Source organism: Taudactylus pleione, unplaced genomic scaffold (genome assembly GCF_031769625.1).
Source record: "Taudactylus pleione unplaced genomic scaffold, aTauple2 ptg000135l, whole genome shotgun sequence".
NCBI lineage: Eukaryota > Metazoa > Chordata > Amphibia > Anura > Myobatrachidae > Taudactylus > Taudactylus pleione.
The window spans coordinates 7554028-7569190 of NW_028284537.1; the positions used below are offsets into that span (position 1 = coordinate 7554028).

General features: G+C 42.1%; 1 protein-coding gene across 3 annotated transcripts in view; it reads left to right on the plus strand.

Moving 5' to 3' along the window:
* Positions 1-15163, plus strand: part of PRICKLE2 (prickle planar cell polarity protein 2) — a 318781-nt gene that overhangs the window by 255929 nt on the left and 47689 nt on the right. For all 3 annotated transcript variants that reach the window (XM_088473394.1, XM_088473396.1, XM_088473395.1), the window contains one exon: positions 5140-5253. In XM_088473394.1, coding sequence (XP_088329520.1) covers positions 5140-5253 — 114 coding nt within the window. The remainder of the gene's footprint in view (positions 1-5139; positions 5254-15163) is intronic.

Genomic DNA, 15163 nt, shown 5'->3' on the forward strand with positions numbered 1-15163 from the left:
ATAGCACTATAGTAGACAGTAGCTTACGATGAGCATTTTCAAGAGACGGGCCGGGATGTACTAACGGGGAAAATGTGGTAAAACCCCCAAAAATGCAGTTTTGTGGGGCTTTACTGCAATCCCCAAATGTTCAGGTGGCGTTACCCAATAGGTGCCTATGGGCTTCTTATCGGGACGTTCGAGGCTGGAAGGGTTCAGATCGGATCCCTCCCACCATTACCCACGGCCTTCTGAGCATGCGCATAAGGACGGCAGAGGGACTTCTGGGTGGAGCCATTGCATAGGATAGCTCTTATCGGGAGAGCTGTCCTTTGCGATTTTCTAGGTACATACCGCTGTAATGAACCGCCGCGGTATGTACCTGAAGTCAGGGGAGATGTACCACATTGCATATATGATGCTTAGTACATCCGCCCATGAACTCTAAAAAGGCATTTTTGCTTATTTATTATTAACATTTATATATAAAATATATACAAATATTATGCAGCACTTTACAAAGACTATTCAGTCATTCATATCAGTCTCTGCCCCAGTGGAGCTTACAATCTATATTCCCTACCAGATGTACACACATACACATTAGGTTTCATTTTTTGTCAGAAGCCAATTAACCTACCATCGTGTTTTTGGATTGTGGGAGGTAATGGAGTGCCCGAATTAAATCCACATGAGAACATACAAACTCCGTACAGGTAGGACCCTGGCTGGAATCAAACCCATGACTATGGTTCTGTGAGGCAGTAATGCTAACCATTGCACCAACCGTGCTTTCCCAGCTGTACCTTGCAGAGGGGAATACGGATGCTAGACATAGTTTTATATCTTATCCCCCTGTGCAATCTGATACAAAGTCACAGCACCTACCTCATTGCCTGCTTTATACATTATGGTGTGCTCAAGATCTCGCCATGCCCCAGTGATGTCATACCCCTCACCCAGTGATGTCATATTAATATCTTGCATGAAGGCCTCACCATGCGTTTTAAAAGGATAATTGCATCTCTGAGCCTGATTCAGCACTGCAGTGCACGATTATTGGGAATCAGGACCTGTTCTGCGCAGTCACACGCAGGCCCCCATATGCCTCTGCCTGATTGACAGTCAGAGGTATTTACACTATGTAGACAAAAATGATTGGACCCCCCCACTGCAAGCAAAATGCTCCCTTGCATACCATTGCACACGAGTTCCGAATGGCCACTAATGTGGCGGTTTTGACAAGAACACTTCGTGGGGAGGCCCATGCACTTGCAGTTCTACGAAAACAGCGAATGTTTTTATCAGGACGACAATGCCACCTGTCATGTTTCCAGGACAACGCTAAACTGGTATACAGAAAATTCGGTAACCCAGATGGATTGGCCAGCTCAGAGTCCAGATCTTAACCCCATTGAGAACCTCTGGGACGAATTGGAGCGATGGGTGCATTCTAGGCTGACTCGCAGGAGCACCAAGAGTGGGGGGGGGGCAAGTACTAATTACCCGGGCCTGGGCCTGTTGGAGAGGTCCGGCCAGGGCCCAGGTCCTGCAGTCCACGCCCCGCCCATGCTGCCGCCGCTGTTACGTTTGAGCAGGGATAGAGCGGACTGTCTGCTGCTGCAGCAGTCTCTCTCCTCAGTCCAGCACACACGCTGCTGTCACACTGTGTGCTGAGCTAGGGAGAGAGGCAGAAGCAGTCCGTTCTCTCTCTCCCTGCGTTATATACAGGAGGGGTTAGCGATTGCGCCCCACCCCCCCGACACATACCCCCCCCCCCCTATGCGGCATTCTTGGGCTGCAAACATATTGATTTTTTATTTTTTTTTTGTAAGGAGGGGGTCTGGTCACACCTCCTCAGTTGGCCAAGCCCCCTCCCTGTACCCGTACCCGGCAGAGCTGTCGGCAGCCCCTTCTACTTGACCTTCAGTGTCACAGTTGATCACTGTACTTTAGGCAGAATGGCAAAAGATACCGCCTGCTGTTGTCCAGGAACTTGTGGACAGTTTGCCAAGAAGGATGTCTGCAGTAATCACTGCACGTGGTGTCTGCAGAAATCACTGACGTCGATTATATCTTGTTCATCTATTTGCTGTCAAGTGTCCAATCACTTTTGTCTACATAGTGTACAAGGTGGAGCAGGGACGCCCTGCACTCCCTAAAACGGGGGCGTGTCGCCCTGATTTTCCGGAAGTGGCAAGGCCAGGATCTGCGTCCATGTCCAACATCGCAACCTCAGTCACAGAGCTGGGATCGCAGAAGCTGCAGGAGGTATCAGATCCCTCTTGATGCATTCGCATTTTAGCAAGGACAGAATTGCAAAGCTGCTTGTATGGGGCTTTACAATTCCGTCATCTGCTGAATCAGGCCCTCAGTTTGACAGAAGGGCCCCTGGGAGATGAAGGGTCCGTGGGTAAGAGAGGGCCAAACATTGGGATTGTAGTAAATTATGAGCTCTGTGAGCAGCCTTTCTAGTCACAGAATTAAAGTCCTTTAACCAGGGAATGGACCGCTGTGGTTCCAGGAGAAACAGTTGCTGCAGCTGGGTGCCTCTCTTATCTAAGCTCCTTGCAGACGCTGTAGGGCTGCAGACAATTTAAATACTAACTGAAGTCCTGTCTATTGATTCAGCTACGTCTGCTGACAGTCATTTAAAGAGACCCTGTGAAAGATTGACAGTGTAGCCTGCTCCCTATCAGTTACCGTAACTATAGCCATAGACTGATCAGTAAGGGGAGCTTCAGGAAGCAGGAGAAGATGAAATGTTGTCTGCTTTCTTCTACATGTGGACCATACCAAACTTTTGGAATGGGGTCCACAAATGTCTATGCCTGCAAAAATAATATATTTGCATTAGACAAGTAAAATAAAAAGGAAGTAAAGATAATTTAGAGGCTAGACACGCATGCAGCTCTTTGTAGGCTGAAACAAGTCATGAGCATGCAGCCTGTCCATTCAATAGGAACTAAAGATATTGCCAAGGCATGAGGCACACCTATTAAGCCTCATGCCTCAGCATTGGCACTTGCTAAGTATTTGTTAAGCCTCAGCTGTGTGCAGGTGATGGGTACACTTTAACAGCATTATTGCCTAATAGAAAAGCAAGCCTTTGAACAGATTTCATCTGCTAATCAACTTAGCAAATTGTTGCAGAAAGCTCTCCGAGTTTGCAGTGTGGGCAGAAAGCGCAGACAACAAACAGTATTTATTGCCAAGACGTAGAACTAGCAGCTGTTGCAAGGGCAGGTGCTGACATATTCTTTTAAATTGAAACAATTAAAATTCAGCGATTACTTTATTAATTTGTGCCTTCCTGGAACATTTAAAGGCCTATTTAATAAGTTGTTGCTAATTTTGTTGCGACCCAATATGACGTTTGTTTTTATTACTTAACCGTCACTTCACCAATCAAAGCTAATAACATTTTTTGTTTAGTTTTTTGTATGAAGATTGCACATAGGGTCAGACCGTATTTGGCTACTCTCACCAAATGTATGGTAGAATCCAGAATTCGAGGTCAAGCTCTTCTACTCCCAAGAGGGCAAGCAATCTCCCGGTTGTGGGGAGAGCCAGACACAAACCAGCATTCATCAAGCCCTACCTATGCTAATACACATTTAGTGATGATCACTTCATCATCTCATGTGTACGGTGGCCAAGACTAGATCATGCGATTGCCCCACCCACTTCATGATGCATCTGAAGACCAACCCTGCATTACCTCTTTCTCAGCTGTCTACCAATATTCTAGAAGGAAAGTAGGGGCACTTGGCCAGTATGCCTTCATCCAGATTTTCCAGTGAAGATCTGAATGAGCCCTGGACTGGTGTTGAGTTAAAGGGGACAAATTGGCCAGCAGAATCATAGAGTGTACAAATACAAGGTTCAAAATACAAGTTCAAGGAGTTTGGTGATTATACTTGTTAGGAATACCCTGGGTGTATCATGGACAGTGGAATATCTGTAGCATAGAGGAAGCGCAGAATAAAGCAGAGAAGCAGTTGGTATTGTTCAAAGACATATTAACAACATGAGATCTATTGTTCTATTTGACACTTTTTGTTTTGGAGGGGGATGTGGTATAAAAGATTAATTGTGAAAAGGTGGACATTCAGATGACCGACACCAAAAGGTCAACTGGTTCTGAATGTCGACAGCCAATAGGCCAACATGGTCATTAGGTCGACCATCATTCTGTAGACATGTATTTAGGTCAGCAGGGTTAAATGGTCGACACACTGAAAATATCAGCATTTAACACATCGACACTAAAATGTTGACACTTTTTACAAATATTTTAGCCTAACCCTAAAAATTATGACAGAGTTGACATTTTAGTGTTGACATGGTACATGTCGAATTTTTTTAATGTGTCGACCATTTAACCCTCTCATCCTAAATACATATCTACAAAATGATTGGCGAACTAATGACCATGTCGACCTTTTGACTGAATGTTGACCTTTTTACTGTCGATCAATCGACGGGAAACTAGTTTGGAGGACAATTGTCCTACAATGGGTAATGTGATGAAATAGACCAATGACATCACTATTAATAAAGGAAAAGGATACTTTTCCAGGTTTTTTTATGCAGATATTCACAGGACGTATTATAGAGATACGCCACCATCCTATACTGCATCAAATATTTCAGCTATTGAAGTATAAACAGCTTTGTGTATAGTCTTTAGTAATGTAATCCAGAACTTATTTGCTCAGCAGCAAAATAAACTATCTCCCCAATATTTTTTCAAAGCAAAACAAATGTCTAAAACACATTACCCTGAGCTCACACGTCATAGACACTAATAAAAGAACATTTGTAGGTGTGTTACTACCATTAGTTGGCAATGGAGTTGCTGAAAAATACTTTGTGTTCCTCTGGAGAGTTGGGATAATCTCTTTTTCATGTGTCTGAATGGAACGCTGGCACCTTCAGTGCGATACGTCGTATCTTTTCTAACCACTAACTGGGCAAACAACTCTATGCAAGATTTACTCTTTGGTGACTAATTCTATAACTAATTTCAGGAAAAGCAAAAAAAAAGGAATAAAACCAGTTTCCTGTGTCATTCTGCACTTTTCCTGCTCGAAAATGCTTTACCAGCAATTATTTTTGCATGCGATTGTAACTGTTTATTTGCATTTGTGTCTACAGGTTCATCAGTACTATAGCTGTTTACCCGATGATAAAGTTCCCTATGTAAACAGCCCTGGCGAAAAATCCAGAATCAAACAACTTCTACATCAGTTGCCTCCTCACGATAATGAAGTAAGTACTGAAAGGTCCAAGCAGCAATTTCTCTGTGCTCTGTGGTTCTCATTGAGAGATCCGAATAGATTCAAAGCAGCAATTAGACATAGGTTTTATTTTTGATAGTAGTTTTTCTCCGTTGTCCTCCAACAATTTATTATCTCCTTATCAAATTCTCTCTGGAGAGTGCAAATTATGGCTGCCAGTTACACACAGAATGGTGATGGACCAAGAGCTGATAGTTACACTAGTTCGCAGAGAGTATGCAACCAATGACTGCACACTTATAAGGTTTTTTATTATTATTATTATTATTATTATTATTATAGGAATTATATCTGTGGTATAAACTTTTTTAAAATGTAAAAAAAAATAGACCGATTTTGAAAGGGTTGTCCACTTTAGAAAACAATGTTAGTAAATTAATTTCCTAATAATATTAGTTTGGCGAAGCTCCTTCCCTATTCGCTGTTCGCAGTTTGTCAGTATCCCACCACTTACATTAAGCCAGGACCTCTGCTGACTACCTCTGTGCTGCTTATCTCTCCATAGCTGGTGAGACCTGACATAGAAGCTCTAAGGTATAATGGGAGCCACCATGCATCTATGTGAAGAGAGTTCGACATATGGGGCTCCATTTACAAAAAAGTCTGTAGCATAGTGCTAATTATCTTTTTCATTCTCTGCAGTATTTTTCATTTTTCCATCAGTATTTAATAATACCCCGGTCCGGTGCGAGAGCGAATGAAGTTGAGTCATGTCAGTGCTATTTTTCATATGTATATAGAGCTGACTAGAGTCTGGCACATGCGCAGTGGTGGGGCAGGTTGTGAGCTTCCCGACCGGCTAAGTGCATGGATGGACTCTACGACTACGACCCCTACTTGGCAGCAACCTTCCTTCCCAGTCCAGCACACGGTGTTGTTTGCTGGGCTGGGGAGGCAGGTTGCTGCCGCTGCCTCGCAGTGGTGGAGACAGCAGAGTGGTGTTGCGGGAGGGTGGAAGAAGGGGAGGGCCGGCTGATGTGCACTCTACAGGGGAAGGGGAGAGAGACAGGGTTCGGGTGCCCGGGTTGGGGGGGTGCCGAGTGCTGTACACTGATTGGACGGGATGGACCACAGCGCTTGTGAGTGCTGTTTATTTAAGGAAAATGAACGGTAAGTTATCATTACCGGTTGTTAGTAAATAACGGTTGCCATTTGTTTTCATGATAAAACACTAACAAGTAGCGCTATTATGCCCAAACCCTAAACGTGCATTAATAAATAGGACAAAGTGTTGTTTATCATGTGCAACGAGTTTTAACAGATGAAACTCGTTTGTAAATGGAGCCCATCAATTTTTTAAATTTCGCAATCTGAACTACATCTTTTGATTTGCCAATGGTAGCCCATTGCTGTTACAATTTTTTGTACTTGAGCGATGTTACAGCAACCATTGTGGGTAACACAGTGGCCTAGCGGTTAGCATGCCTCATAGCACTTGCTTCAATTCCTTTTCATGGCATATCAGCGTGGAGTTTGTATGTTCTCCTTGTGGTTGTGTGTGTTCCCTCCGGGTGCTCCGGTTTCCGCCCTCACAGACTGTGACAAGTGACCACCCACCCCCCCATATTTGAAATAGGGAAGGTGCACATGGCAAAAAGAGATGTGGTCTTGTGGAGAGGGGTGTGGCCAAACACACATAATATATATAAATGTATATATATAATATATATATATATATACACACACACACACATATACAGTCAGGTGCATAAATATATTTCCTCTATTCACCACGACAATGGTTTTGAAATGAAACAAACGAGGGATGTGCTTTAACTGTAGACTTTCAGATTCAATTTGAGGGTAATTACATCCAAATCAGGTGAATGGTGTAGGAATTACAACGGTTTTTATATGTGACTCCCACTTTTTAAGGGGCCAAAAGTATTGGGACTATCAACTCAAAAGCTATTTCATGGACAGTTGTGGGCTATTCCCTCGTTATTTCATTATCAATTAAGCAGGTAAAAGGTCTGGAGTTGAATCTAGGTGTGACATTTGCATTTGGAATCAGTTGCTGTCGAATCTCAATATGAGATCCAAAGAGCTGTCACTATCAGTGAAGCAAGCCATCATTAGGCTGAAAAATCAAAGCAAAAACATTAGGTGTGGCCAAATCAACTGTTTGGAACATTCTTAAAAAGAAAGAACGCACCGGAGAGCTCAGCAACACCAAAAGACCCGGAAGACCACGGAAAACAACTGCGGTGGATGACAGAAGAATTATTTCCCTGGTGAAGAAAAACCCCTTCACAACAGTTGGCCAAATCAAGAACACTCTCCAGGAGGTAGGTGTATATATGTCAAAGTCAACAATCAAGAGAAGACTTCACAAGAGTGAATATAGAGGGTCCACCACAAGATGTAAACCATTGGTGAGCCACAAAAACAGGAAGACCAGATTAGAGTTTGCCAAACAACATCTAAAAAAGCCATTACAGTTCTGGAACAACATCCTATGGACAAATGAGACAAAGATCAACTTGTACCAGAGTGATGGGAAGAGAAGAGTATGGAGAAGGAAAGGAATTGCTCACCTCATCAGTGAAGCATGGTGGTGGTAGTGTTATGGCGTGGGCATGTATGGCTGCCAATGGAACTGGTTCCCTTGTATTTATTGATGATGTGACTGCTGACAAAAGCAGCAGAATGAATTCTGAAGTGTTTCGGGCAATATTATATGCTCATATTCAGTCAAATGCTTCAGAACTCATTGGACGGCGCTTCACAGTGCAGATGGACAATGACCCGAAGCATACTGCAAAAGCAACCAAACAGTTTTTTAAGGCTAAAAAGTGGAATGTTATGCAATGGCCAAGTCAATCCCCTGACCTGAATCCGATTGAGAATGCATTTCACTTGATGAAGACAAAACTGAAGGGAGAATGCCCCAAGAACAAGCAGAAACTGAAGACATTTGCAGTAGAGGCCTGGCAGAGCATCACCAGGGATGAAACCCATCGTCTGGTGATGTCTATGCGTTCCAGACTTCAAGCTGTAATTGCCTGCTAAGGATTTGCAACAAAGTATTAAAAAGTGAAAGTTAGATTTAGGATTGTTTAGTTTGTCCCATTACTTTTGGCCCCTTCAAAAGTGGGAGGCACATATAGAAACCGTTGTAATTCCTACACCGTTCACCTGATTTGGATGTAATTACCCTCAAATGAAATCTGAAAGTCTGCAGTTAAAGCGCATCTTGTTTGTTTCATTTCAAAGCCATTTTGGTGGTGAATAGAGGCCAAAATATTAAAATTCTGTCAATGTCCCAATATTTATGCACCTGACTGTATATGTATATATATATATATATATATATATATATGCAGTGTCGGACTGGGGCATAAAGGGCCCACAGGGGAATGCAATGACAGAGGCCCACTGAAGGGGCGTGACCATGACCAGCCTTTTGTAGGTATGGTCATCCCCATTAATAGCAATAATCTATGACACTTTTAATATAATACCAATAATCCGTGCCCACTTTTATTATAGTATTCTGTGCTGTTTTATTAAATGAGCAATAATCCGTGCCCCCTTTCTAAAAGTATAAATAATCGGTGACCCTTTTATTATAGTAGTCTAATAAAAGGGGCACCAATTATTGCTTATATATAATATACATAGTTAACACACACACACAACACACACACACATATGCTGAGTGTGTGTGTGTGTATATATATATATATATATATATATATATAGTGTACACATACTGGGCTTCATTAAGAGCCGCTCGTAAGCGGCCGCTCGTTCGTTCCGAGCGATGTTTGCACAACTGCGCATGCGTACGGATTGTAATACGCATGCGCGAACCAGTCAGTGCGGCCGAAAATCATTTGTTCGCTAAATAGCGAATGCCTGCTATTTTGAGTGACAGAATGAGGCGTATGTGGGTGGTAACAGGGGAAGGTGCTTGAAAACGGGGAGTGCAGATCAGAACGCAGGCGTGCTTAAAGGTCAAAACGGGCGTTTTAAGGGTGTGCATAATTAATACAGCAGCGTCATTGACCACGTCACTTGGTTATTTTATAGTCAGAACTGCTCATAAGATAGCGGTAGGAAAAACCAACCACAAGAATAGCGAGCAGTTGATTCGCCTTTCGATGTACTCGATTAATCTATTAAATAGCGGACATGACGTAGGATGCGAGCGGCCAGGGGGCGTATTTTTCCAAATAACGACCGCATGTTTTGTTCGCTCGTTCAGACATAGAGGCGTCAACAGACCGCAAAGAGTGAACGGTTCATTTAAATAGCCACCCCCTTTATCAGAACGACCGTCCGCAAATAGCATCCGGCTCTGAATCAGACCCTCTGTACATAAACAATCATGTACATAGAACACATGTATATATGCATAGCATGCATACACAATTAACTATACATAGAATACATATATAGTATACATATACATTGTATACATAGACATGCAACCATACATAACATTCAAACATGCATGCACGCACATACTGTACATATATATTACATACATATACATTGTATACACAGACATGCATACATACTGTACTTATAGATAGCATACACATACATACATACACATAGCATACATATATACATACATAGTATACACATGCATACATATACATAGTATACATACATAGTGTATATTCTATATACATACCTAGTATATTTAATCTATTTTTTAGCAGGAATAAAATCTATACTGTACATGGAATAGGAGGCTGGCAGGGAGAGGGTTACAAGACAAGAGGGTCTGTTACATTCCAGAGATGAGGAGGATTCCAAGGATTGGGATGCAGAGAAAATGGACATGTGTAGTGGATTGGGGGGGGGTTTGGGGTTGTTGCACTTATTAACTTTTTTTATTGTCCTATGTTACCTGAAGCCATTCTCATGGCAGGTGACTGGAGAGAGACATTTGCTGCAAGTGCAAGGAGACATGAAGCAATCCATGCTGCACACTACTATATAAAGCAGCTTCCAGCCAGCCTCACACTCTCTGTAATGTCAGAGTGCTGTGCAGGGAGGAGGAAGCCACAGCCACAGGAGTCCGTGCAGAGAGAGGAGAGGCGGGCGTGTCTAGAAGAGACAAACCTACCTCATTGGTGGATGGTCCTGGGGGAGGGGCAGCAGCTTACACCAGACGGGACTCTGCAGGCAAGACTATAAACAAAGTAGTGAACAGCGCGGAATGCCGCTGCAGGTGATGTAAGACAGCCCAGTGCAGGGAAGGGGGGGTCAGCGATCAGCAGCCGGGTCAGTAACCTAAACATCCTGCTATAAATTAAACCCTGCATGCGACCTGGTCTAGACCACGCCCACTCACAAAAGAGGGCGTGGCTATTAAACATCGGGGCCCACCGGGGAAATCCCCGGGGCCCCAGTCCAAGCCTGTATATATGTACATATACACACATATATTATATGTGTGTGTGTGTGTGTATATATATATATATATATATATACACCATTCTTGTATAACATAAATTTTATATTATTACCCTCCTGAAAGCCATCCCCGGGCAATGGTGGTGCTGCAGTGCAGAGCATACACTATTACAGGTGCCAGTGTCTGTCACCGCACAGCACTACAGATATCAAACTCAAATGAAACTACAGCTCCCAAAAGCCCTTTCTGCCAGGAGCTCCTGGCAGCAAGGGCTGCTGTGGGAGCTGGAGTTTATTTGCAGTGCCTTCACTGTAACATTCTGTGTAGCGCGATGCCGGACACCGGCGCTGGTAACAGTGGCTCCTGCCTGCTATAGTGAGAGTCTCTGGACAACACACTGCCCAGAGGCACACACTGACACCAGGTGAGGTACAAAAACTAGTATGTTTTTGTACCCCTGGCCGTGGGTGGCATCGCCGGGCGGCGCCCCTTCTTGGCTGGCGCCCCTGACGAATGCCATCCCGCCCAATGCGTAGATGCGCTCCTGGTGGCGCTGTATAAATCAACGGTAATAATTAATCAACCATCGCCAAACTTGTACCACCATAATTTCTTCAGTATGGAAATGTTATATTAAGTGGAGAGGAAGGAAGGGGGAAGGAGGAGAACAATTGCACAGGAGTAAAATAAATATAAATCAATCTACAATAGGGATATAGAGTAGTCAGGGGGTGCTCCCTGGAGTAGTAACAGTGTAGTTAAAAGGTAGAAAAAAAGGACTCCATCAAAATGGGGCATACCCCGGACAAAACAGAGAACAGTAGTAAAGACTGTATAGATGAAAATAAGATAAAATTAAACTTTAATTGGTATTTCTAAAATTAATCGAGAATCTAAAGGCAAGGCTCAAAAGACAAACATATAACAAATAGGCTAGAGACAGCCAAAAACACAATAACTCGGATCATGCTACATAACAAGTCTAATGGTACCAATATGGTAACCACATTAGTGAATCATAATACATGTGGTCATGCAAACGAGTATATCAAAGAATATATCGATTTGGAATATCACCAATCAACTCTAAGGTGATATAAATGACCACTCGTGTCACAATATCGAATTTATGAGTCATTCTGATACATTCATGCGCAATTTTGTATCTGAGTTTTTACGTATATGTGCCAACTATACATATTTGATCATAGTATGTTATTATTGACAATGAATCATTTATATCACCTTGGAGCTGATTGGTGATATTCCAAATCAATATATTCCTTGATATATTCGTTTGCATGACCACATGTATTATGATTCACTAATGTGGTTATCATATTGGTACCATTAGACTTGTTATGTAGCACAATCAGAGTTATTGTGTTTTTGGCTGTCTCTAGCCTATTTGTTATATGTTTGTCTTTTGAGCCTTGCCTTTAGATTCTCGATTAATTTTAGAAATACCAATTAAAGTTTAATTTTATCTTATTTTCATCTATACAGTCTTTACTACTGTTCTCTGTTTTGTCCGGGGTGTGCCCCATTTTGATGGAGTCCTTTTTCTCTACCTTTTAACCCAAATGTTATATTAAGCTAGTGACAACTGGCAACCTAACTCAGATTCTAACGGAGGATAAGGCATGTTGTTTAAAGCTTTTCATAGCCCTCTCAGAGGGATTTTCCAACTTCCGTTTACTTATTACTTTTTTAGCTTCTGCATGCTCTTTTGTAACTTTTACTAAATATGCTTCATTGTTTCCAACTCCCTTTTTGCTGTTTTGTTTACCCATTATCCTTCATTTATATGGAGCCACAAGGGTTCCGGAGCGCCTAACAAAGTAAATAAACAGCTGAGCAGAACAAGAGAACAGTGACTTACCGTACAAGACAATGCAGGGCAAGGACATGGTATATAAACAGTGCTGCAACAGCGGCCTTATCACTCAAATAATCAGGAGAGCAACAGAAACCAAGGGTTAGGTGCCATTGTAGGCAGTATGGAATAGTTGATAGCATAAGTAAGAGCAGGGCCGTAGCTAGGGCAGTGCGGCCGGTGCCGTCGCACAGGGCACCACAGGTCAGGGGGCGCTGTTTGGGCCTGTCAAATTTCTGTTTATTATCATTCTTGCTTGTAGCTTCCTCTTATTTCATCCCCAGCATCTCCTGGCCTCTCCTATCTCTTCCCTGGCCCTTCCCCATGAAGCCATGGCCCTTTTTTGGGTGCATTATGTCCCTTTGAAAAATAAGAGGGGCGCCAATGCTCTTTCTGGCACAGGGCACCAAAAAGTCTAGTTACGGCTCTGAGTAAGAGAATGAAAAGCACATGAGGGAAGAGGGCCCTGCACGTGAGAGCTTACATTCTAAAGGAGGTTTATGCACTCAAAGATTGTTATTATTTTTGCTGCCCCAAGATTCAAGATGAACCTGCACCCTCAGGACACAAACCATTCTGCATTTAGTAGAAGCCAATAAATGAAGGTAGCCTGTAGGTGGAAAAACCTTAATGTAAAGTTGAGCTTTATATTGTATTATGCCTGTTTTCATTTTTTATTATAGTGCCCTTAAAGGTTTAGATTTCCGTGATTCATCAGTGTTCCTGCATCACAAATGTTTGTTTCTTATAAACAATTAATTGTCTATTCTTCCTTCAAAGATGTTAGTTACGAACGAGCATCTATATGTTTATGAATTCCCTCTGTGAAGTGTATGCTTTGCATTAGGCGTTTCTATTCATATCTGGGTTTTATTACATGTACATATTCGGGGAGTTTACAAGGTGGCTTTTCGACCCTTGGTCCTTGCAGCAGACTTGTTATGTACTTAAAAATAAATCCGACAGCGCAAATATTTAGAAAATGAGAATAGACTGAGTGAGTAGTATATTACATTGTGACCTATATTTCTGCAGTTCATACAAATAATATTTGATCGCATCTGGTAAAATAAGAAACAGTTGCAATATAGTTTTCATTTTCTTGTCTAGTGAATTAAGAAACTATTTTAGACTTGGAATACGATCACTTGCTGTTATGTAGACTTGCTGTTGGTGTGCACTTTTCTGGCTGTATAGCCCCGGGTCCCATATCACATTTTCTCTTTCCATATTGTAACCTCTTGCAACTCCCACCAGTGTGGACCTTGGCGTCACAACTTGGCAAGAGGGAACATTGGGAAAAGAATTGCAGTTGGATCCGTGTACTTTTGGACGCGCACATCTGAACAAACCTGGTCACATTCCAGAATGTAAATAAATAATAGATGGAGTTCCTGCAGAAGTTGGGCTGAGATGAAAGCAAAGAGATAAAATAAAAGATGTGAAATATGACTCAGAAAATTATCTCCAACTGAGTCTCCATATGAAGACCGCTCCTAAGGGTTAATTAATTTTTGAGATCTTGGAATGAAATTTAGATAATTGAATTCAACCCATATGTTGGCATTTTTTGTTATCGCTCTCTTATTTGTACATTAATGTTATTAATCTTTATTGCACTTTTAATACAGTCCATATGCTGTGTATTCACTCATATATATATATATATATATATATATATATATATATATATATATATATATATATAATTACAAGTATATCTGTGTACCAAGTTATTTCAGTCTGGAGTGCCGCTATTTGGACGTCTATATGCGTGTGTGTGTATATATATATATGTGTGTGTGTATGTAATATAGTATATTTATATAATGTAAGCGCTTATGAAAAGTATGTCATCATGTTTGTGCCCGTGACAAGCTGCGTGAGGGAAGCCAGGGTCTCCTTAGCGCCTTGGGGCATGCGGAGCTACAGACAGAGTGACAGATGCTGATGGGGGACTAGAGGGACATGATGAAAAGGGCCGACAGGGAACATTGTGTGCGTGCAAAATGTTTTGAAAAAAGAACTTATCCTGAAGATGGCATTAGCTGTCGGAGCCAAGCTTAGCTTTCCAGAGCTTAGTAAATTGGCCCAGACCGCGGTTCACATTGAGATTTGCGGGTACTGCAGTGTAGCTTAGCTGGATGAAGGGTTACTTAAATAATTCGTAAGCTACCATTTTTGCATGATTTTGAACTTATATAGGCCCCTTGGTTAGTTAACAAGGGTGGACTATGGCCTTAAAGTTACTCCCCCATTAATATGACCAGCTGCACCCATGTATTGATTGCGAGAGTTCAACATTAACCCATAATGTGGTCTGCATTTTAGATTCTTCTTATAACAGCACTTGTTAATTCAAAAGGTATTTTTTTATATTATATCCATTTCGTCTGACTGATTCAGTAATGGCAGGGCTCTATGCGGGCAGATCTGAACAGGCGGAACCTACGTGGTAGGACAGCACTGTTAGCAGGCAGTTACCATGCAACTGGGTCATTGTCCCACCAGATTTCCTATAATGGAATTGGTGGTATGTTTAAATAATGGATGATATTTAACGATTAGAAAAGTAGGCCCATCTTAACTGTCGTTAGTTTGAAGATAAAGATTGAGGATGAGTTACAGAAG